The sequence below is a fragment of the Spathaspora passalidarum genome (genome assembly GCF_000223485.1).
Source record: "Spathaspora passalidarum NRRL Y-27907 unplaced genomic scaffold SPAPAscaffold_3, whole genome shotgun sequence".
Classification (NCBI taxonomy): Eukaryota; Fungi; Ascomycota; class Pichiomycetes; order Serinales; family Debaryomycetaceae; genus Spathaspora; species Spathaspora passalidarum.
Genome location: NW_006767427.1, coordinates 605,825 through 628,919, shown reverse-complemented (window position 1 = coordinate 628,919; position 23,095 = coordinate 605,825). Strand labels below are relative to the sequence as shown.

The window sequence follows — 23,095 nt, the reverse complement described above, 5'->3', positions numbered from 1 at the left end:
GTAGCCCAATCTCTTGCATTACTGTAGCAGCTACGTTCCATCTACAGAAGTGACAGCATCGAAAGATATCTCAAGTAAAGTTTTTTGACCAAAGACCACGGTGGCTCATATATTGATGGCAGAATCATGGCATCTTCTTCGGAAACTAGAATCCAAGGAGGCTGGACCCTATTATACTACCTATATTATCAAACGAAACAGAAACTGAAGCGCCAGGAACTGATAGTACCGATTCAGTTGATGGCCACTCTAGTACTCTTACTACTGATAACACTTCTGGAGTTCCCACAACTGGTGAACCTGGAACTGAAATTGACTATTCAATCCCTTCCAAAGAACTAAGTAATCTAGATTCAACTTGTATAATTAAAGAGTCAACAGATGAGCCCGTGCCAAAGACCGATAGTTCCACTTCTACTCCTGAAACTTCAGCCAAGACGAGCCATGGTGGTGAAACTGATGCTTCAGCTAGAGGACAGTCTAGTAAAGAGAAATCAACTATTTCATCTACCAGCACTGGTGTAGGTGCCACATATACTGGTGACAAGACTGATGGCTAGGCTAACGCCCTTGCTGTTGCATCTGAAACAAGAGGTTCTCCTACAATGGTTTCGATTATCTCAGGAAATGATTCCAGTTCTACATCAAACTTGGTTCTTCTTTTGTTCTCTTTGTTTAAATTGATTACAAATCTCTTAGATTTATACATTTTGTTCTTTTATATGATTTATATTATGATTGTTACGATATGTATTAGATATATTGATGTACACCGTGAAGACAGAAAATACAAGGGAATCCACTACGATTAAACTTTATGATAATGCAACAGATATATGTATTATTTGACAGAATGATCCTAAGCATAAGCAATAAGCTCAGTTTTTTCCATGAGGAGAGAGAAGTTATAATTTACAACCCTTGAACACCTTATTTCTTTTATTATCACCTAAACAAGCTATCCAAATAATCCTTCTTCAACTGCATCAGGAACAGGTTTATCTCCATAAGCACCAAACCAACTTACTGGTCTTGTCCAGCGATCAACTTTTTTCAATCGTAAAACTTCACCCAACTTATCGGCCAATTTTTCAGCATCATAAAAATTGTCTCCTTCATATACAAAACTAACCAAGACCATAAAATCCACGTTAACTTCAACGTTCTTGTCAATACGGGGTAAATTGAATGCCTTCAACAAACTCCTTACGTAATTAGAATGTTTCTGTTGTTCTTGGGCTTCCAATTCTTGCAATTCCTGAGTTTCATGTGATAACTTCAATGACTCGAGGGATTTACTCAATAATACTTCGGTAGTGTACACTTCAATCCCGCCCGCATGAACGTGTTCCACTAATCCCGCATCAGAAGAATCCAACACTACAACTCTGGCAAACTTGAATGCTTTAATGAAGGGTAATATTGTTTCCTTGACAAATACATCCGTATACGATGGGAGGATGGGTGATCGTTGTTGAACTAACGTAAGTTGTAATTCAGGACAATGGTACACTTCGATTGCACGGGATATTCCAGGAACTGGTGTTTTCAGGTAGTCTACGGGCGAGGCAAAGGGGTAAACATATAAATCATCCAAGGAACCAACTTTGGCAAACGAGAAGGTATGAATGAGGAGGTCAATCGCCAATTGGGGTATATTTCCTATTGAAATTGAGGGGATGATGAGCGTGGTTGATGAAAGATCAGGCTGCGTGCCCTCCGCAATAGATATGAATGATGACATGGTGTAATTGTAGATGATTGTTTGAGGTCAGATATGTCAAAAGGCAACAAAGCTAATTTTTTCCAATTAAATTTATTGCCACTAATTGCAAACCGGCGCTACCATACCAGGGACCGGGGGTTATAGTGGTGGTAAATGTAAGTTAACCTAAGTATTATACAATGAAACCTATCAACCAAGGTTAAATGTCCGTTTGCATTGTTCTCGAATAGTTAATAATTAACTCTATAAAAATATCAATAATAAATTTCCCAAGGAAGAACTGAATTCTAAATAACACATAGTAAAAATTAAAACGAAGTAAAAGAAAAGCAAATAAATAAAATAGCAATCACCATCCCGAATCATTAAAGCTGCCGATATTGTTCAAAATCAGGGAACTGATCCCATTAACTGACGCACTGCTAGTTCCACCAGCGTTTGTCCCACTATTGGCTCCAGGATTACCAGAGTTACCGGCAGTGGTATCACGCAGACTACCCAATTGTCCCAATCCGAAGCTAGCTGAGAATGAATTATTAGCAAACTGCTGTGGCGTTGAACTTTGGGTTCCATATTGACTATTTGACAATTTTAACTCATTCAACAAATTATTCCCACTTGAAGTTGTTGTTCCAAAAAGCATGTTGTTCTTGCTGTTACTTGAAGTTTTGAAAAGGTGGGATGGGTTAAGGGTATTGGAGGTGGCCAAGAGAGGCATAAGCGCCGTTCCTGCTGTTGTCCCTGAATTATTGATATTGGCAGTTAACAGAGAAATGTTAAATACGGAATTGACCATAGCGTTGGTATTACTCATGTTTAACATGGTTTGAGTGGTTGGCGGCGATGGAAGTTTGTTTTGAATTGAATTAAACGGTGGTAATTGTTGTGATTGGTTCTGGATCAGTTGTAGTTGCGATCCACTTCCGATTAGATATGAATTTAAATTAGTTGTTGCATTGAGCCCCGGAAGGTGACCAGTTCCACTAGAGAGAGGATTGATGCCGGAGTTTGGCATTTCAGGACCAATTCGAGGTCCTATCAGGACTATATTGCCATTTTCAGACAGCCCAGGCACACCTCCACTGCTATTGTCAGTGGGAGGCGCATTATAATCATTGTCGGAATCTTCATTCAACAAAGGAGAAAGCGGGATCAAATTTGCAGTTTGACTGGCTTGAGCAGAAGTCATTCCTGGAGTAGGTGGATTCAACCATCCACTCAACATGGTCGATGAAGAAGCCTTCTTTGAATTATCCACTACTCCTTCAGCGGCAGCAACCACTCCCGCCACGGCTTCTGCTGCCTCTTCGGCTACTGCTGCTGCTGCTTGAGCCGCTTCGGCGGCAGCCACCACGGCAGCTACACTATCTTGGCTTTGGTCTTCTTGTGGATGTTTCACTCCCACGTCACTCCTCCTTTTTCTCTTCTTTTCAGCCATAGCACGCAACCTATACATGAATCGAGGCCCAAAGTAGCGCCAATGGTCATCAATGACTTGTAGAACAAATGATTCAAGCACATCAGACTTATCAAACAAGGTACTGTTATCGCTCAAGATTCGATTCACCTTATAATTGATATCTTGACGTAATGATTCAAGGACCTCTTGGCGTGTTGGAGAGACACGAAGATTGGTATCGTGAAACAACGGTTGAGGTTCTAATCCAAGTGGCATCAGTCGTCTTCGCTTTTTCAACTCTTCCTTTTTGATATTAGGGACTGATCTTTTACGATGCTGTTTAATATTTGATGATGGGGAGAAGGTAGGCATGTTTAAAGAAGGAGCAGTTTTCGAAGAAGTAAGCTTTGCTGGAGGAGGAGGAGGAGGAGGAGGAGGAGGTGGTGCAACCGGTGCAGGCACGGTGGTTGGAGTTGGCTTGGGTAGTACAAATGGAGCATCAAACAAGATATCACGTTGACCAGGTAATGAGCCGGTGGGACTAACCAATACTGAGAACACATCGTTGGAACTACTTGTCTTGGTAGAAGGAAAGTCATTCACGTATTGATCAAGGAATGCCGCGCGTTTGGCATATTCCGGCAGAGAGCCCGACGCAGTAGGAACTGTAGAAACTGCACTCCCAACGGCTGATGATAGCGAGGAACTTGATGATGAGGACGACGATGGCTTAGAAGACGATTTTGTTGTTTCTTTGTTAGATGCAGTTACTAATGTCTGAGTGATAGTCGGTATTCTCACTGCACTGGTGGACGATTGGTCCTTTGTGTTAGATGACGCTGGTTCCTTCCATGTGTTATCACTTGGTAGTTCTATTGGTATATTTTCGTCATTTTCAGTAACTATATGATCATGCGTGTCATTAACCACCGACAAGGTCCATACTTTGTTACGGAGACTGAAATTAGCTCTAATCTTAAAGGGGCAGCTTGTCAACCTCCTAACCTGAATCTTGGACTTGATGTTCTTGGCTTCTATAATCTTGGTCTTCTTTTCCTTATTCTTGCACTTGAAAATGATCTTACTAGTGTCCGATCGTTCAATCACCACATGGATACCTTTGCGGCGGGCCAAACAGTTAAGCAACCATGGCTTGATGTCTTCTTTATTAGTGAACTTTTGTGCTTCTAGATCCAAATCAGCTAGAGAAACTTTGTAGGATGCCCTATACGGCTGATCTGTGGTCGATGAAGCAGTCGATGTCATTGACATTGTGGATGCCTAGATTTAGATGCCAGAAACACAAGTCTGGATCTATAAGAATGTTGTACGAGTCAAAAGTAGTACTTGCGAACAGTAAAGGGGTTAAACTTTGATTGATTAGCGCTTGTTGGTGACACTTTCACTGTGGTAGTGGTGGTGGTGGTAAAAATTTCCTTAAATTTGATTTAGCAAAGATAACGGAAATCTGGCCTGGGATGGGGGAGGGGGAAATTCAATGATCCCATAAAACCACCACAATTTTTTATGTGCACTACACGACAAATATTTGCTAGCAACTTAATCAACTAAAACACCTTACCTGACCCTCTTATGGCTGACAATTCTCTCGCTGACCAGGTTGAAGACTTGATCAAGATTGTCAAATCAACATTGCATTTAACCAACTATCAAAAGCATGAGTTAACCAAATTACTAACCATGACCATGGAAATGATCCAGGTTAGCCGCAATCAGGACTACGCAAAGCATTCACGTTTGGTGGATTCGTATCGACAGTTGGTGATTCAAACAATCTCTCCGCAGAAGCATCCATCACGACTGAAGAGGCTGTCGATGTTTGAGTTGCATGACGAACATTACATATCCAATTTGTCACCGCCTCCAAGCAGAACCACAACGAACACGTCAATGTACAGATTCCCCCACGAACAGCAAGGACTAAACACACCCACGGATGAGTCGACTATCCACAACGAGACCGGAAGCGATAGCGAGTTTGATGACGAGAGATCAAATACCGTATCGTTGGCCCATCCCCGCACTACTAGACCCACAATTATTAACCGGAAACTAAAACACATTGAACCAGACGCCCATGCAAACCCATTCACAACCAGCAACCTCGCAAGAACATTTAATATGCCGGTTACTCCACATAAACAACAGTCTTCAGCAACAACCACTCCCTTGCATCTGATGAACTCGTATATACGTAGGTATTAAAAATGTGATATGTGTTGCATTTTTTTTTATTTAAAATTAACAATATATATGTATATATGTACAAGAAAACAAAGTTATGTCAAAATTGTCTATTCCAAGGTAATCTTAGCACCTAAGCCTTCTAAGGTGGCCTTCATCTTGTCAGCGTCTTCCTTTGGAACATTTTCCTTCAATACCTTTGGAGCACCTTCAACAAACTTCTTACTTTCAACCAAACTCAATCCGAGCAAAGTCTTGACTTCCTTAATGATCTTTGGCTTGGATTTGGCATCGAATGATTCTAACTTGACGGAGAAGATGGTCTTTTCTTCTGGTTCTTCCTTAGTTTCTTCTTCAGCTGGTGCTGCAGCTTGAGCGGCTGGAGCAGCACCAGCAGCAGGAAGGGCGATATCGGAAATGTTTAACTTTTCCTTCAATTCAGTAACCAATGCGGAAGTTTCTAATAATGTTAATTGGGAGATTTGGTCAACAATAGCGGAGATCTTTGGATCAACTGGAGCGGCAGCAGTAGAATTGTGACGGATGGCTATGCATGCTACTCTTCTGGAAGCAATGGACCTTAAGGCTGGTCTAACGGCTTGACGGATGACGGCGGACATGGTTGTGGTGTATCAGTGGTCTATTTACTCTTGGTATCTGCCTGGTTGTATACGAGCTTGAAAATTTTTTGACCTTTGTTGCCAAATTAGAGAGGGAAAAAAAAATTTCATGGGAATTGCGCCAAAGCACACGACCTGCCACCCTTAACTATGAAAAATTCAAAAAACCTCAAGGCAAATATTTACAGTCAGCATTCAACAAACCAGATACACAACCATGGCCTCGTTTAGATTCTGTGCAGAATGCAATAATATGCTCTATCCCAAGGAGGATAAGGAAGGACAAAGACTTCTCTATGCCTGTCGAAATTGTGGGTACACCGAGTTGGCAGAAAACCCCAAGGTATACCGTCATGAATTGATGACCAATATCGGTGCTACTGCTGGTGTGGTTGAAGATATTGGTAACGACCCTACCTTGCCTAGATCCGACAAGGAATGTCCCAAGTGTGCCAACCGAGAATGCGTGTTTTTCCAATCGCAGCAAAGAAGAAAAGACACCAGTATGATTTTGTTTTATGTTTGCTTGAATTGTAAACATGTGTTCCAGGCGTAAGGTAGATCTTTACTTGTACACTATATTGCATTTTAGAAGGTTGTTGTGTTTGTATTATATTCAGTTCATTTAGGAAGTTATTTATAAACGTTAAATTTTACAATAAAGATGTAGGATAAATATATAAAGAAAAAACAAACATCAAATGACAAAGCTCTTAGAAATCCAAAAAGTATTGTGCATAGGGGTCTTCTCCTTGGATACCATAGTCCAATTGTTCTTCGGGATAATGATCAAACAAGGAAGAATCACCGGTACCGGCAGTGATTGGAGGTTCGTAAGGGGTCTCAATGTCCTTGGCTAACAACTTCTCCCATACAACCTCCAGAAACCAAGGATGGTTTCTAATATCAGCAGGACCATTGCTTAAATTACCCAATCTTCTAGTCAAATCACTAGTAATCAATTTACTCAATAAATCAATCACTTCTGGGGCAAAGAAACTGGGGTAATGGACTTTACCAGCCAAAATCTTTTCATAGGTCTTCATTGGAGTTGTATCATAAAATGGAGTGTAACCAGCCAACATTTCAAAAATTAAAACCCCAAGCGACCACCAATCGATAGATTTATTATAAGGCTTTGTGGTGATTACTTCAGGAGCAATGTAATCCGGAGTTCCACACAAAGTATAAGTAACTGTACTCACTTCTTTGGCAAACCCGAAATCGGTGATTTTTATATGACCATTTCTATCCAATAAGATATTTTCTGGTTTTAAATCACGATATATGATATCGTGACTGTGTAAGTATTCTAATGCCAATGTAACTTCAGCAGCATAAAACTTAGCCACTGGATTAGGGAATCTTTGTGATTTTCGCAACAATGAGAACAATTCACCACCTTCAATATAGTCCATAACCATAAATAAGTTTTTGGCATCTTGGAAAGTCCCCCACATTCTAATCAAAAATGGATGTTCCACCAACTTAAGCATTCTTCTTTCGTCGTTGGTATGTTCGACTTGTTTCATCTTAACCACTTGGTACTTCTTCAATACTTTAATGGCATAGTATCTTCCATTATGCACCGATCTAACCAAATGGACTCTTCCAAACGAACCAGTACCCAAAGTTCTCATGATGTGGAAATCGCCAAGAGAATATTTCCCCTTGGAAATGGTCGATCTCTGAGGAAGTAATGATCGTTTAATGGCGTCATCAGCACTGGTGCCAGCTAACCCCGCAGCGGCGGCACCACTAGCACCAGCACCAGCTACATCGGCGGTGGCCGATGCGGCCTTGAGGGAGCTAATTGCCTGGTCGGGTTTAGTTACTATAGGTGTAGCATTGATGTTGGACGCAGTGATGACTGGCTGCACTAAATGTTGTTGCAGTTGTTGATCACCTGAAATTTTCGCTTGTTGTTGATAGTAGTCCATATTAACGTCTTTGTCAGCTGGTATGGACTGCGGTGCCGGTGAGTTGGATTGGGAGTTAATTGATGCAGAGTTACCTGTGTTCAGTTTGGTAATGTGAAGCTTACGTAAAATGTTAGTCATGGAATTGGATTAAGGGAGGTGTGAGAAGAAGGGAAACAAACAATTGTGGGTGGAAGGAGGGCAATCACGCAAGGCGGGTAAGTTCTGCTCTGTGGGAAAATGATACCAAAAATGCGATTGTAATCTTGGCAAAGAAAGATGCAAATATCTTTCTGGGTTGAGTTTGACAGGTTGGTTTCCAATTGTCGGCGATAGCAAAAGAGCTGATAAATTTTTAATGACTTTTTCAAAAAAAAAGGTACAAGCCAATGGGTTATGAATTATTGAATGTGCCAAATTGACTTTTCGTTGGTGTGAGATATTTTTTTTTTTGTTTTGTTTGAATGGGGCAAAGTGGGGAGGGGCAGACAACAGAAGAGAAATTCAAGTTCAACAGGTCGACTCTATCAAATGTTTACCAAATTGTTTTCAATAATAATAAACCTGTCAAGATAAAGAGAAAAAGAAAAAGAAATAATAACGAAATTTCCAATCGAATTTTCACTAACAGATTCAACTGAAATAGAGTGCAAATGGTATGTTGTTACAATTTAGGGGGGTAACTAATTATTAAGGGTTAAAAAAAAATAGCAAAGAAACTCAACACGGACCAAAACCAGAGGCAATTTGGTGCTAGGGCCAAATAAATCGACGAGAATCGTCCACTAAAAAGAAACAAAGCCCAATTGTGGAATTTTCATACGTTGGAAAATAATCCAGAATCACCAACATGAAATTTCATGTTCTCGTGGCTGCTCCTGCCGAATCTTGCGAAAATTGGGAAAAGTATGGGGAATCACGGAGCACAAAAGAAAAATACCCTGCCACATGAACTAGTGCCGGTTTAGTATTGTGGAATAACCAGTATATCAGAAGTGTAGGTATGTATGATTGTCAAGAAAGCCCATTTGATATTATAGGTGGTAAATAATAGGGCTTGCTGAAAAATAGGGGCACAGATCTGGCATCGGAGATACCGTCTTCAATTGGGTGCAAAAATTGACCAAAAAAACTAGAAAAATCTAAAGTCATAATATAAATATAAAATACAACTAAATAATATAGTGCATCTAAGTACCAGTTAAGCGGGTCGTCATGTCTACTACATATAATTACGTCGCTGTAAGGTTTAAATAATCTCGTAATTCCTACACTACAAACAATTTCCAAATAAATACGTTTATTTTCTATACTCAAATCTACCCAGAGACACCGTTCTTGGCCATTTCGTAAATGGCATAAATATTCAATGTCGACACAAACAACCAAATAATAATAGCTATACCTGAAGTGATCCAATTATTAGTCATATACTTGTATTTACGACCATCTTCAACAACATAATTGTTATCATCATCGCCTGCCTCCTCGGCTTCTTCAATGGAAACCTCAACCCTCATAATCTTTTTCGAACAAGTGAAATAAATCAATGGGGCAGTTAAAGGAGGCAACAAGATGGAAATAACCACTTGAGAAATGTTTAATGCTATACCTAACCCGTTTCTTCCAATACACAACGAAATAATCAAACATGGAATAATGGATAATCCACGAGTTACCAATCTTCTTAACCACGGCTTTAATGTCCAATTGATATGTCCTTCACTGACAATTTGTCCAGCAATAGTACATACAATCCCAGCGCTTTGTCCACTGAATAAAAGGGCAAGCATAAACACAGTACCCACAATAGGGGCGAGATTTCGCAGCAACAAGTCATGAATGGTGTATAAATCAGCATCAATAGCTTCTGGAGTACCATACAAAGTCGAACCGGCCACAATCAAGATTGCCGAGTTGACAAACAAGGCCAAAGTCAACAATGTCACTACTAATTCCGCAATCGAGTATTTCAAACTGTATTTGATAGATTGGTATGATGGCTTATACTCATGGTAAAAGTAATCAGCTTCTTGTTCATAACTTGAATGTTTTTCGTCAGAAGAGTCAATAATTTCATCTAACTTGACGTATCCATTCTTGACATCAAACTCACGCAATCTAGGTTGTACTAACCCGGAACCAAGGAACAAGGAGTGAATCATGACAGTAGACCCAATGATGGACGTAGCTATAGTCATACCGTTTCCATGAAACATTTCCTTTGAAGGAACAAAGCCACGGAAAACTTCTCTTGCATCAGCACTTATATGAGATAATTCAACTGCAAAACAAATAACCACACCAAACACCAATACGGCCACGGCCCATTCGAAATACTTGACAAACTTCATCAGGGAAGTATCAGCACGATATGCCATAAGAACAAACAAAACATCGACAATAGTGATCACCACACCAGCAGGCAATGGTACCTTGATCAAGATGTTCAATGCAATAGCGGACCCAATGACTTCAGCCACGTCAGTAGCAACAATAGCACATTCGGCCAATATCCACAATACCCAATTCAACTTCTTGGGCAAATATTCTCGACAGCATCGAGCAAGATCGTACCCGGTTACTGATCCTAATTTTATGCAAAGGCTTTGTAAGAAGATGGCGATTATGTTGGATAAGAATACAATGAATAAAAGAGAGTATTTGTTGGAGGCCCCTGCCGTTATACCTGTAGCATAATTACCTGGGTCCATGTATGCCACACTGATGAGCATTCCTGGACCTATGAAGGAACCATATTTCTTAAGGATGGATTTGGATGTGGAGACTATGCCGGCGAATCTTTCATTGAATGTAGTTGGAGCTTTGGTTTCGCATTCTTCTGGTGATGTTGTGGTTGTCTGCACCGATGTTATTGTTTTTATTTTGGCCATTTTTTGCATGCGATGTATTATATATGTTCCTGCAACACTTCTGTATGCTTCTTTAACGATTGATTACTCTTTAGCCAAACCAATCTACAGGAAAACAACTGGCTATTTAAAATAAATCTGCTAAAGCCCCTTCCGCTTTTCAAACAATAGAAAACAGAAATTCACTGAACGGAAAAAAAAATCGTGTCACCATAAAAAAAAAAAACTTCTCCCGGGGTTGTTCGGATTAAGGGAGATGCAACCTGGGGTACACAAAGCATGCTGGTTAGTTCAGGAATGGTCGGTTAGTAGCACAGAGTTGTCACCATGACACAGGGTTATGATAGTTACTATTTTCTAAACCAAGATTTAACAAGCTTAAGTATACTTGTCAAATGGCGATGACTGAGTTTCCCGGACTTGCGGTGTCATCATCCGATTCTTTTTTTTTTTTTTTGTTTGAGCCCGCCCTTAACAGTACAAAGACTAAGATTGTTGCAATTGCTTTTTGCCAAGACAGTACCACTAGTTCTAGATCTATAGTGAATAAATAGCGACCACAACTACAACAATACGTAGCCATTGTATTTAGTTAACATCCCTGCATTATATCAGACCACCAGTTTTGACGCATCTACAGTTGCTCCATCGACCATCTACTTTCTATTACAATCTAGGATTTTCTTCTCTAGGTTGCAAGATTTCAGTTGTTATTCACAGCCAAAAACCCTTCATATGACACAAAATATACTACTCTACATTAGATTCTATCTAAGCTCTATTCTATACGTTTCTAACACAAAACCTTCTTAGGCATGGAATTGCTTGATATCACCCCCATCCTTAACAATAACCTTTATCTTGGCCAAGATTTCCATGAAATCACCAAATTCAGTATATGGGATACCTTCAGCAATACAATACTTAATCAAATCCTTACCTCTCTTGGCAAACAACAAATCGGTTTCCTTGGCAGCACTCAAATCACTAACACCATCACCACAGTAGAACAAAGTGGTCCCGGGGGCAACATTGTGAGTCTTGAGGTATTCAGTTATAGATTGGGCCTTATCGTGACCAAATCCAGATTCGGGGTGCTTGTACTTGATGTCCCACTTGGTTGGAGAAGTGACCTCAACGTCGTTACTTATGATTTCAATGTTGGCCATGGCATCTTCACCAACGAGTTTGGTCAAAAGAGCAGCGATGATTGGTTTCATTCCCGAACTAACAATAATAACCGGGATATTTTCAGCGCGACACCATTCGTAAAACACTTTGAATCCCGGGTCAAGTTTGATATTGGCAAGAAGAACATCAATACACTCGTCAAACGAGTTAGGGATAGATTCCAACATCTTGTGGAACCCATCACGGAAGTTGGTTTCACCAGAAAGGATCTGGTCGTTGATCACCTTACGCTTTGGGTATCCCATACCCAAGTTGTCGGTGATGTAATCATTTGAGTCCTGAAGGGTGACGGTTCCATCAAAATCCGTGAAAACGATTGCTGGAGGTTGAGTGGATGTGGTCATTATGTATTCGTAGCTGGTGTAAAAGAAACAGATCGATAGGAAAGATCGGTGGTGGTAAATATTTTATTATGTTCAACGGGCTAAACGGTGGGAAAATATTTTTCACAGCAAGTACAAAAAAAAAAAAACACAACAACAAAAAAAAAAAAGAAATAAGCAATACCATTGCGAAACAATGGGAAGGTGGTAGAGCGTGCTAACACGTACTCCACTAGTGTCATTACGAATCTTTACTATAATAAGGCGGCGCAATTAGACAGGACTTAAATAAGTAATTATACCTACATGTGTCCGATTATAGTTTATTCTTAGTTAGTGATGTCATTCTTAACACCGTCGTAACCCGACGCATAATAACTTACGTCAGTTCTCTTTTGATTAGGCCCAATTATTGACATCACCATCGTTCACAAAATAATATGAATCTGGCCAAGGTACACTACCATATTCGGGGGTAATCCTCCTCCCACCCCCCCTCGGTTCCCCTATAGTGTATAACGTAAGCATTTGCAGAGATCATGTGTTAATATGCACAAGTAGCAACTCGGTGATAATATATACTCAAAGCAAACGACTATAAGTTCGCCTTGCGGTTTCTAAATTTCTGTTTTAGTCAACACCACAATTTTAACCTATTGGTGCAGCAGCAACACCAAAACAACCAAAAAAAAATAGTCACCACCAACTTGACCCTCTCCCCCAAAATTTCATTACGTAATATTTAACCCTTTTTCTTGATTAATCAGACGATATTCTTCACCACACTTTTCTTACACATCATATTCATCACTTATTGCATTATACTTTTATAGATTTACGATATGTTTGAAAACTTGAAGGCATTTATAAGGCACGGAAGGCAGGCCAATGACATAAACAGGAAACACGACAAGTCCAGCGTTCATAACGATGTCGAACAGGGTCCTCCTGTGTTGTTCAGCCAGAACGACGACAGGGAAGCCACCCCTTCGCAGAACGAGAACCCCTATCATGACCATAACTATGTCGTCACTAGCGCCGCCACCGCTCATAATTCCGACACTACCTTGTTTGATGCCCAGCCGTACCAAGGTACCGCTTCCACCACCGTCGAGGGAACCAATGGACATGCAAACGGTCACATACAGAACCAAGCACAAACCCACGAAGATTACAAAGTTCTTGCCCTGAAGCTTGTGGAAGAAGAACGCAAGCAACGAGAAAGATCCATGTCATTTCCTAATTTGGACAAGTACGAGATCCTTAACCATATCGGAGAAGGGGCGTTTCTGGTAGTTTACAAAGCACGTAACACAGAAACTGGAGAATTAGTTGCTATTAAAGTGCTCAGAAAATTTCAAATGGATGCAGCTCAAAAATCAGCCGTTTTGAAGGAAGTTACCATTTTACGACAATTGCATCATCCCAATATTGTTGAATTCATTGAATTCATCGACTCGCCGATTTATTATTACATTGTTCAAGAGCTTGCACCTGGAGGTGAAATCTTTGCTGCAGTAGTGAAGCATACGTATTTCCTGGAAGATTTGGCTAGGTGGGTAATCACCCAAGTCGCCCACGGCATAAGATATCTCCACGAGGAAGTGGGGATTGTTCATAGAGACATTAAGCCCGAAAACTTACTTTACTATCCCATCGATGTCATTCCTCATGCCCGTCCTTGGGAACAGCTACGCAAATCCGATGATCCAAACACCAAACGCGACGAAGGGGTATTCACTCCAGGCGTAGGTGGAGGTGGAATCGGTAGAGTTAAATTGGCAGACTTTGGACTTTCAAAACAGATTTGGGAACATAATACCAAGACTCCTTGTGGTACTGTGGGATACACTGCTCCTGAGATTGTCAGAGACGAAAGATATTCTCGTGAAGTTGATATGTGGGCTATTGGATGTGTATTGTATACTTTACTTTGTGGATTCCCTCCATTTTATGATGAACGAATTGAAGTACTTACTGAAAAGGTGGCTAGGGGCCAGTATACATTCTTACAACCATGGTGGGATGAAATCAGTTATGAAGCCAAGAGATGTGTTAGTCGATTATTAACAGTTGATCCAAAAAAGAGATATACTATTGATGAGTTTTTGAATGATCCATGGATGAAGGCATCTCCATCATCAGCAAAACAACCAATTGCTGCTCCTGTTCCGGTAAGAATGTCTAACCGGGAAACGTCCAAGTCTGCTGGTTCATCAGTTACCCATCCAATCCATGCCAAACCTAATTCAAACCAAGATCTTTATTCACCAGCTGCCGTAGCGTTCCGTGACGCATTTGATATCTCTGCAGCCGTTCATAGAATGGAAGAAGAAGCAGCACTTGCCAAAAAGGAACCTACAATTGCAGATGTTCCTGAAGAAGAAGAAGAAGAAGAGGATGAGGAGGAGGAGGAGGAGGAACAAGGTAATGGACAAAATGACGCAGCAGCAGCAGCTATTGCCCTCCAGAAACAACAACAAGCCCAAGCCCAAGCCCAACAAAGAAGAAGAGAAAGACAAAAAAGAGAATGGGTTAAGGAAAGAAAAGTGTTTGATTTAAATCTTGGAGGTGCATCGATTTTGGAAAGAAGAAAGCAAAAGCAAAGAGTTATGAGTGTCAGTTCATGAGAATAAGTTTTAGCAGTATTTATTGATCTTTTTTTGTGTTTAGTTAATAGAAAACTTGTTTAAGCAATTTATTTATTAAACTAGTTATGTACAATTTCAGCAAAGATATAGCACACGTTATAAGGAAATCTATTTCTTATTCAATGCAGCGAGCCACGTATCATGTGAATGATAGTTTATATAGGATACAAGACCCCCACCAAAAAGTTCATAATTGTCAGATATCTTCTTGCCAAACTTGTCATGTTCACACATTTAGGTTTAGCCCCATGGATATAAAACATAATGGACCACCCTGGTATAATCTGTGTAGGGGATAGATGCCAAGGTGTTAAAAAAGTTTGCCAGCATTACTATTTCTATTTTGGAATAAACTAAGACCTACAACTAAAGCCAAGATCAACGACAGCTAAACCAGGCTTTACAACAGGAACAAAAATCCGTTGGAAACAAAATAGCCTTCTTCCCCATTTTCTTAAGTGAAATCAAAACAACAATTCAAAAAGTCATAAACTAAACTTGGTATGTCTCCAAACAATAGTTCATCTGACTGGTTCAGTCAACTCGTTATCTCCTAATTCCTTCGAGTTACGCCTTGTCCCCTTGAAGGTTATAGCTTAGAACCCGCATTGACAATTGTGAAGAATAGCACCGAGCGAGGAACAACTTTTTTTGAAAACCAATATATTGGTCCCCGTGCAGTAGCAGGTTTGTTAGTTGGTTTTTATTTAGGTGTTTTCTTTGCTGCTTTTGTTGTCGTTTTGATTTCAATCTGGCACAAAAAGCACCAAGTATTGTTATCAGTTGGTTCTATCACTACTACTACTACTCCTCCTCCTCCTGGTGATACAGTAGCAACGTTTGCTGCAGACCCCACCCTAACAGCATATACCAGTGATAGTGATGAGACTGCAATTGAATGTAGTCCTGATGCAGACGATGGTTTCAAAAACCCATTGATTAACGGCAACTTTGCACCTGACACTGATACATCTGAATACGAGTTGTGGTTGCTAGCAGAAGCACCATTTCCCCCGCAAGAAACATCAGAAGGGTTTCTTTACTGAGATGGTCAATACTGGAAGATCAAGAAACAAGCATACCTTCGAAGTGTTGCTATGATATGGGTATATATTGGATTGGAAGACTGGTAAAGATTTGTCTATTTTAATAATATAATTGTATATAAGTTATATAGGTCTATATTAGGTGATGCTTAATTAAAAATATTCCTATTCTTGTCACAAGCGTAGTCAATACTTAACTGCAACGGCCCAACAGTTTCACAGTTTCACAGTTTCACAGTTTCACAGTTTCACAGTTTCACAGTTTCACAGTTTCACAGTTTCACAGTTTCACAGTTCCACAGTTAAATAGCCCAACAGCCCAACAACCCACAACCCAACAGCCCAACAGCCCAACAGTTCCACAGCCCAACATCTCAATTAATGTCTGTTGTTGAGCCATACACAAATTGTCTGGCACGGCTGCAATAACTGCAAAAAAACCGTTTTCCGATCGTAACCGAGCGCTATCTTGCACTTTCCCATTTTTTTAATTACCCACAGAAAAAAAGAAATAAGGGTCTTTAGATCTATCGATTCTTACCACCCCTTAAGATAAAACAACCACCCATGGCTACCTTCATACATTTTGATGCATATGCAATAACTCAGTTCATACACAAGTCATACGATGTCAAGAAACCCAGTACCAAACGACGGAAACTTGATCCTGCATCTGCAGCAACCACTACTACTCCATCTATCACGCTTTGTAAGCAAGTGATAAATTTCGAATCACCGTGTCCTGTGCCGATGTCACCACAACAGTTGCAAGTATTCCCATTTGTAACGTCTGATGTCAAGCTCAGCATTTCCGATGGACTAGTATACGTCAAGAACAAAAGGTTAAACAACTGTAACTCTAAAATCTTGTTTAGTTTCCCCAGAGGCGAGATTTCTGAGCAGGAGATTTACTTGATAAACCTCCACCGGGGGAAACTCACCAGCCATGGGATTAATGTCGACTCTCCCAATATGAAACTAGAGTTCACCGGTGATGTAGTGCATGTGGAGATTCGCTATGGTATCAAGTATAATTGTGATTTGGAAACCTGTGGATCGCGTCCTGAAGTGCTAAACCGCGTAAATTACTTGCTCACGGGTATAATTACCCCATTTTCCACCCTGAATGAAGAGAAGATTGATGTGAGGTATGAGGATGACGAAATAAACCCTCTGTTGTTTTACAGATCGGTGTCCGAACACACCAGTGAGATGTCTCCAGTTAATGAAAGTGAGTTTGACGATATACCTGAATTAGAAACGAAATTGTTCAAGTTCCAAAAGAAATCGGTCAAATGGTTGCTAAATATGGAGAATGTCAAGTTGGTCAACAATAGAATTGAGATGATGGACTTTATAACCAAGGATACAATCGACGTGTTTAACTCAGAAGATGTTGAAGCAATCGACGAACTAATTTATACTTTACTTAATAAACTCAGTTTTGGATGGAAGCGAGTCAAGATTCATTCAGAAGAATACTTTTACAACTACCTTACACTTCAGGTGGTGACGCGACAGCAAGTAATCTACTATCTTGTGGGAAATTTCAATGATAATGTGCTACTACCAGCACAAGGACTTCTTACTGAAGAAATGGGACTTGGAAAAACCGTGGAAATAACAGCATTGGCCCTTCTCAACCCGCGTCCCTTGGATCAGGTCAACACCATCATGTCACTTCCACTAAACTCGTTTGGTGATGTCAAGCCGGTTGTTCGTGCCAAAACAACTCTAGTCATTGCCCCTGATTCAATCTTGAAGCAATGGATGTCAGAAATTGTCCAGTTAGCACCTAGTTTGAGTGTTACCGAATATCGTGGTATTAATGGATATCCCAAGTTACTGAATCGTGCCAATGTTATTGCAGAGTACTTGCGAAAGTTTGATGTTGTAATGACGACATATGCTACTATTTCGAGAGAATTGGATTATGCAAAGTATTCATCGAGAAACAAAATCACTAGAAGTGGTACAAGAAGTTCACGATCCGATTCAAGCGAACAACAGAAAACTGAACTAAACGTCCCCGATGATACCATCAATGACTACAAATCCCTCTTTCAGCTCCTGCTTACGTCGGTGCCACCTCGCATCGCCAATGTCAAGTCTGACCATGGCCAAAGTGAAACCGACTACGAACGGGCACTTCAGGATGAGATTGCCTTGGCAATAGCCCATAATCAACAACCACCGCATTCCCCACAAGCAGATTACGAATCACCACTAATGTTGACGCAATTCTGGCGGGTGGTTTTAGATGAAGTGCAAATGGTGAGCAGCGTCTATTCGCGGGCGTTCCAAAGCGCCAGTCTCATCCCACGGTTTCATGCATGGGGTGTAAGTGGTACTCCCATTAAGAAGAACTGCGATGACCTTCATCTGACATTGCAGTTCTTGAAGTACTCTCCGTTTATTGGCGATTTAGGGCGGTGGAATTGGGACCGGTTGACCAACATCGAGTTTGTCAGATTGTGGAACCGGATTTCACTTCGACACACCAAGGCTATGGTGCACGATGATATTAAATTGCCAACCCAGCACCGAATCTTGCTCACGATTCCATTCACGCCGATCGAGCAGGACTTCTATAATCAGCGGTTTGAGGAGTGTTTGAGTAATATCGGGTTGAACGCGGCTGGTGAGCCCATGTCGTCGGACTGGGAACCGACGCCGTTGATTTTGCAATATATGCGCATATGGCTAATTCGGCTTCGTCAAGTGTGCAGTTCACCACAGATTGGATTGTTAAATATTGGTCTGAAGAAGTATAAGCGGACAAATATCCGAGTTAAACTGAACAATTTCATGGTTCAATTGACGACATTGGAGAACTTACTAGATGATATGTTGTACCGGGCCTATGGAGATATTGCCGAGGGCGAAAAGGGCAATGTGATGGTGTGTTTGGAGCTCGGAGAGTTGTTTGAGTTTGTGTATATGCCCGAAGTTGCCAGAAAGGTGTTGGTTGCCGGTGTAGACGAAACCAAGCGGGTGATACATGGGGTCAAGTTGATTTTGGGCAAGTATATTGAAGAGTATAAACAGAAGCGAGTCAAGACTGAAGGGGAAGAGATTAGCGATGATGATGAAATTGGTATGACTAGTTCTAATGATGACGAGTTGTCGAAATTGGAAGACATAATCCGAGGAACGAGATTGAAACTAAGGAACTGGTATGTTATATTGCACAAGTTTTATTTTCTTATTGCGTGTTCGTATTTCCAAACTTATGATGAAGAGTTTCAAAAACTTATTGAGAAGTATAAAGTTGATTTAGACATTCTGGATGGTTTAGTTAAAGAAATGGTCCATTTTGATAGCGCCAGGTCAAACGAGCTAGCATCGTTAGTTAATGGAGTCGATGAATCGGAATTCAAATTTGAAGATGTTTCAATCGAACCACCACCAGATACCGAGGAAAACCCCATGAAGTACTGCGAATCGAAGTACTACGACCTTGCTGAATCCACCAGAGGAGAAATCCTTGCATCGTCAGGAATCGTCGTATCACGAGCCATAGCACAAAGAATAACCAGTCGTGAACAGTTTATCCCCACTGAAGACAACGGAACTACTCTTCTACCACGAACCACCAAGAAGTTCTTCAAGAACATCCCTTTGATCAGCACTCTGTTCCTGGGATACGCTATGACTTTTACAGTGCAGCTGTATGTCGATAAACTCGCGCGCTTGTGTCAATCGCTCAATAATCAGGCGATGGTGATAAATCAATGGATGGATGAGCTCGTGGAGATTCTTTGTCGACCATTGCTCAGTCAAGACCAGGACCCGCTGGGGAATGAATATGAAGAGACGATCAAGGATCAGGACAAGATTAGCGGGTACCTTCACGTGCTCGGGTCCATGCTTGGCGATCGGAGTAACTGTGTCAATAGTGATGGGGTGAGGGATATCATAGGTGGTGATACCACTGACGATTTGTTTGTTGCTGAGCTTGAAAAGAGACGTCGTGAGGTGAGGCCAGATATCAAGACATCGTTACTGGAGTTGGTCACTGAGATCAACACTTTGGACGACACAAATGACTTGCAAACGGAACTAGTACAACAGTTGAGTGATCGAGTAAGAACAATTTACGACAATCAGAAACTCGCCCTTGTGTTAATCGCCAAAGAACTTAATGTGAATTGTAATGCTATTTTCAATACGAGAATCGACTATTATAAACAACTTCAACAGATTTCCGACACGGTTAAACCTGTGGACTTCCCCATGATGATAAGAACAAACCTTGACGAGACGGTCATATTGGAACAGTTGATTGGGTATGAACGATTAAAGAAGCTGATCTCGATCAAGATGGGCAAAGCCGTGGCCAAGTTTAGATACTTGAGTGGATTAGTCGCGGGACGCACCAACGAAGAAGAGGAACTCATGTGTATAATCTGTCGCAGCGCCATCACCATTGGCTCGCTTACTCAGTGTGGACACAAGTACTGTAAGGAGTGTCTTGAGCATTGGTTGCGCAACAGCCACACTTGTCCCATGTGCAAGACCATGATTAGCAGCTCCACGATTTACAATTTCACCCATTACAAGCCCGACTTGAAAGTTAAACAGGAGGATAATAACCATGCGGCTAATGCTGCTGCTCATGACGAAACGCTCCATTCGATTTATAAACCGCTTGATGCCAAGATCATTGAGGAGATATCGCACATCCAGTTGAAGTCAACGTATAGTTCCAAAGTGGATATGATTGTGCGACAAGTGCTCTATTTGAAATCGCGGGATCCGCATGTACAGATTGTTATATTCAGTCAGTGGCAGGACATGCTCTACATTCTAGGGTGTGCGTTCAAGGCGTGTGACATTTCCTACCTTGGCTCGTACGGGACATTGACTCCTGAGTCTGGAGTTGTAGGTCGTCGTGTGAAGAAGCAAGACTCGGTGGAGTTGTTTAAGAATGACAACAGCATTACATGCTTCTTGTTGAATGCCAAGGCGCAAGCGAGTGGGTTGACGTTGGTCAACGCCACCCATATCTTTCTCTGCGAACCGTTGGTTAATACCAGTTTGGAATTGCAGGCCATTTCGAGAATTCATCGGATTGGCCAGACCAAGATGACAACGGTATGGATGTTTGCTATTGAAGGGACTGTCGAGGAGAGTATTGTGATTATGTCGACCAAGAAGAGATTAAAGTATATGAGTTTGAACCCCAGTCCCACTGACAGTGTGGATATCGAGAATGTTGAGAATGATGAGAATGTTGAAAACACTGGTGATTCAATCAACGGGGTGATTGCTCAGGAGAAGGATCTCAGCAAAGCAGACTCACTTACGTTAATGGAGAGTGGTGGGATGGATACCCTTGTGAACAAGGGCATGACTCAAGGAGAGTCAGTTACGAATCTCGATCTCTGGCTGGCATTTTTCAGTAAAAACTAAATAGGACTATATAAGCTTATAAACAAAGGTAACCCGAATCCTCATACCCGTTAAACACTCTTCCTTGTTCCATCAACTCTTGACAGTACTTGTTGGCTTCTTCTGGGGTGATGTTCAATCTCTGGCCGATATAAGTCACCGGAACACCTTCGGCCATGGCCTGACTGTTTTCCTGCAAGATCTTAAACACCTGGTCAATCATGGAGGCACCGGCATTGCCAGTGGTGTTGGTGTTGTTGTTGTTGTTGTAGTTTTCACCGACAAACAAGCTTTGTTCGTTCTTAGTGGAGGACAGAGGCACGCCTTGCGCTTTCAAATGGGTGTGGATAGCAGCCAAGTGGTGGTACACGACTTGGTTGGAGTCGGTGACTTGGTGTATACCTGAGTATTGGAGCGAGGTCTTGCCATTGAATGCCTTCAAGGACCCGCCCACACACACATACGTGTTTAACCAGCCAGCATACCTTTCTTCTTCAGCGTCCTTGGAGGTTTGGTCGCTATTTATCCATTTCCGGATCTCAGTCAGCCCTGTGCCGTCTTCGATGGTGAACGAGATGGCGGATTCGAAAGCGGTGATCTTGCGGATAATACCAACGAAACTGACCATGTTTAATTCCATGTTGTTGACGTGGAAAGGTCCATCAGGGACTGGTTGCGTGGACTCGTTGATTTGCTTAATTGTCACGGGTGTGAGAGAGGAACGGACTGCGGCGGAGTTGGCGCCGGCAGAAACTGGCTGGGAACCAGTTGTAGTGGTGGAAGTGGAGAATCCACCGTGTTCGTATCCGCCGTAGTAATCAGACATTGTAAACTGTGTTGTAGAAAGAGTAAGTTACTTTTATAAATAAAGAAAGACGCGTTTGGAATTTTTGGGTCGCTGATAAAAAATGGTAATTTTCATGGCAACAACAACCACCACCACCACCACCTCCTCCTCCATCTCCACACACAGCAGCTACACCAATGGACAACGAGACTCACAACGCTGATCCATCAGAGGCAGAAGCAGCTTTGTCCATTCTCAACACCCTCACGTACTCGCCCACCGCCAATTCCACAAACACTCCTCCCCAAGACAACTTAATCGTTCCTTATGATCCCGAACATCCTAGCAAACGGTTGGGTCGACCACGAAAGAACCTCCCCACCAGTGAACCACCCATTGATTCATCGAAAAACGAAAACGAAGCCATCTTGTCCAAGTTCAGGTTGGACAATCAACCGGTCGAGGGCCCCGGTAGCAGAGGCGGCAAGAATAAGGTGAGAAGCCGAGGTAGGATTGACAACCCGAGACAACGGCAACGACAACATCAACACCAAAAGCCAAAACAAAAACTGCAGAAACCGCAGAAACAGATGGTGTTGGATCTAGGTAGTGGCAATGTGGGACTAAAGGAGGTGTCCCCGAAAAAGCCAAAGCTTGTTTTGAAGTTGAAGGCCAAGTCAACTGCCACTCCTACTCCCACTCCTACTGTGTCAGCATGCTCAAGAACTACTGTGCGCAACAGCAGAAACAAACTTACTCGACAGCTCCCAGGTCCATTGGTTGGTCTTTATTACGATTTGTACGATGAAAACTTGGTCGATGAATACGGACAAGGTGAAACTCTTGCATTGGGATATCCCGTAACTGAATCTCCATATGCTGGGGATATCACCTTTTTAATAGCATATTTGTTGAAATTTGGCGATGTCATCAACTGGGAAAAGAATATCGGTCCTATAGA

General features: G+C 41.6%; 11 protein-coding genes across 11 annotated transcripts; 4 read left to right on the top strand and 7 right to left on the bottom strand. All coding sequences in view use genetic code 12, as the record gives it.

Moving 5' to 3' along the window:
- Positions 1-734: 734 nt before the first annotated feature.
- On the bottom strand, positions 735-1,767 carry SPAPADRAFT_60298 (uncharacterized protein; the record flags this gene model as incomplete). The annotated part of the gene is made up of 1 exon (XM_007374419.1): positions 735-1,767. The coding sequence occupies one exon, from the start codon at positions 1,742-1,744 to the stop codon at positions 959-961; it is 786 nt and encodes a 261-aa protein (XP_007374481.1).
- Positions 1,768-1,921: 154 nt separating this feature from the next.
- AFT2 (Aft2p) lies at positions 1,922-2,814 on the bottom strand (the record flags this gene model as incomplete). The annotated part of the gene is made up of 1 exon (XM_007374418.1): positions 1,922-2,814. The coding sequence occupies one exon, from the start codon at positions 2,739-2,741 to the stop codon at positions 2,076-2,078; it is 666 nt and encodes a 221-aa protein (XP_007374480.1).
- Positions 2,815-4,682: 1,868 nt separating this feature from the next.
- On the top strand, positions 4,683-5,982 carry SPAPADRAFT_60296 (uncharacterized protein; the record flags this gene model as incomplete). Its single annotated transcript, XM_007374416.1, has 1 exon — positions 4,683-5,982. One exon carries the CDS (start codon positions 4,719-4,721, stop codon positions 5,349-5,351), a length of 633 nt encoding a protein of 210 aa, XP_007374478.1.
- On the bottom strand, positions 5,441-5,950 carry SPAPADRAFT_49893 (mitochondrial 54S ribosomal protein bL12m; the record flags this gene model as incomplete). Its single annotated transcript, XM_007374417.1, has 1 exon — positions 5,441-5,950. One exon carries the CDS (start codon positions 5,948-5,950, stop codon positions 5,441-5,443), a length of 510 nt encoding a protein of 169 aa, XP_007374479.1.
- A 185-nt stretch (positions 5,983-6,167) lies between the features above and the next one.
- Positions 6,168-6,506, top strand: SPAPADRAFT_54934 (DNA-directed RNA polymerase II core subunit; the record flags this gene model as incomplete). The annotated part of the gene is made up of 1 exon (XM_007374415.1): positions 6,168-6,506. One exon carries the CDS (start codon positions 6,168-6,170, stop codon positions 6,504-6,506), a length of 339 nt encoding a protein of 112 aa, XP_007374477.1.
- Positions 6,507-6,663: 157 nt separating this feature from the next.
- TPK2 (cAMP-dependent protein kinase catalytic subunit) lies at positions 6,664-8,010 on the bottom strand (the record flags this gene model as incomplete). Its single annotated transcript, XM_007374414.1, has 1 exon — positions 6,664-8,010. The coding sequence occupies one exon, from the start codon at positions 8,008-8,010 to the stop codon at positions 6,664-6,666; it is 1,347 nt and encodes a 448-aa protein (XP_007374476.1).
- Positions 8,011-9,155: 1,145 nt separating this feature from the next.
- On the bottom strand, positions 9,156-10,863 carry SMF12 (divalent metal ion transporter; the record flags this gene model as incomplete). Its single annotated transcript, XM_007374413.1, has 1 exon — positions 9,156-10,863. One exon carries the CDS (start codon positions 10,581-10,583, stop codon positions 9,189-9,191), a length of 1,395 nt encoding a protein of 464 aa, XP_007374475.1.
- Positions 10,864-11,336: 473 nt separating this feature from the next.
- Positions 11,337-12,296, bottom strand: SPAPADRAFT_60294 (putative phosphoric monoester hydrolase; the record flags this gene model as incomplete). The annotated part of the gene is made up of 1 exon (XM_007374412.1): positions 11,337-12,296. The coding sequence occupies one exon, from the start codon at positions 12,275-12,277 to the stop codon at positions 11,552-11,554; it is 726 nt and encodes a 241-aa protein (XP_007374474.1).
- A 1,240-nt stretch (positions 12,297-13,536) lies between these two features.
- RCK2 (serine/threonine protein kinase) lies at positions 13,537-14,950 on the top strand (the record flags this gene model as incomplete). Its single annotated transcript, XM_007374411.1, has 1 exon — positions 13,537-14,950. The coding sequence occupies one exon, from the start codon at positions 13,618-13,620 to the stop codon at positions 14,884-14,886; it is 1,269 nt and encodes a 422-aa protein (XP_007374473.1).
- A 1,753-nt stretch (positions 14,951-16,703) lies between these two features.
- SPAPADRAFT_70901 (DEAD/DEAH box helicase) lies at positions 16,704-22,224 on the top strand (the record flags this gene model as incomplete). The annotated part of the gene is made up of 1 exon (XM_007374409.1): positions 16,704-22,224. The coding sequence occupies one exon, from the start codon at positions 16,704-16,706 to the stop codon at positions 21,366-21,368; it is 4,665 nt and encodes a 1,554-aa protein (XP_007374471.1).
- On the bottom strand, positions 21,385-22,173 carry RFA2 (Rfa2p; the record flags this gene model as incomplete). The annotated part of the gene is made up of 1 exon (XM_007374410.1): positions 21,385-22,173. One exon carries the CDS (start codon positions 22,171-22,173, stop codon positions 21,385-21,387), a length of 789 nt encoding a protein of 262 aa, XP_007374472.1.
- Positions 22,225-23,095: the final 871 nt, after the last annotated feature.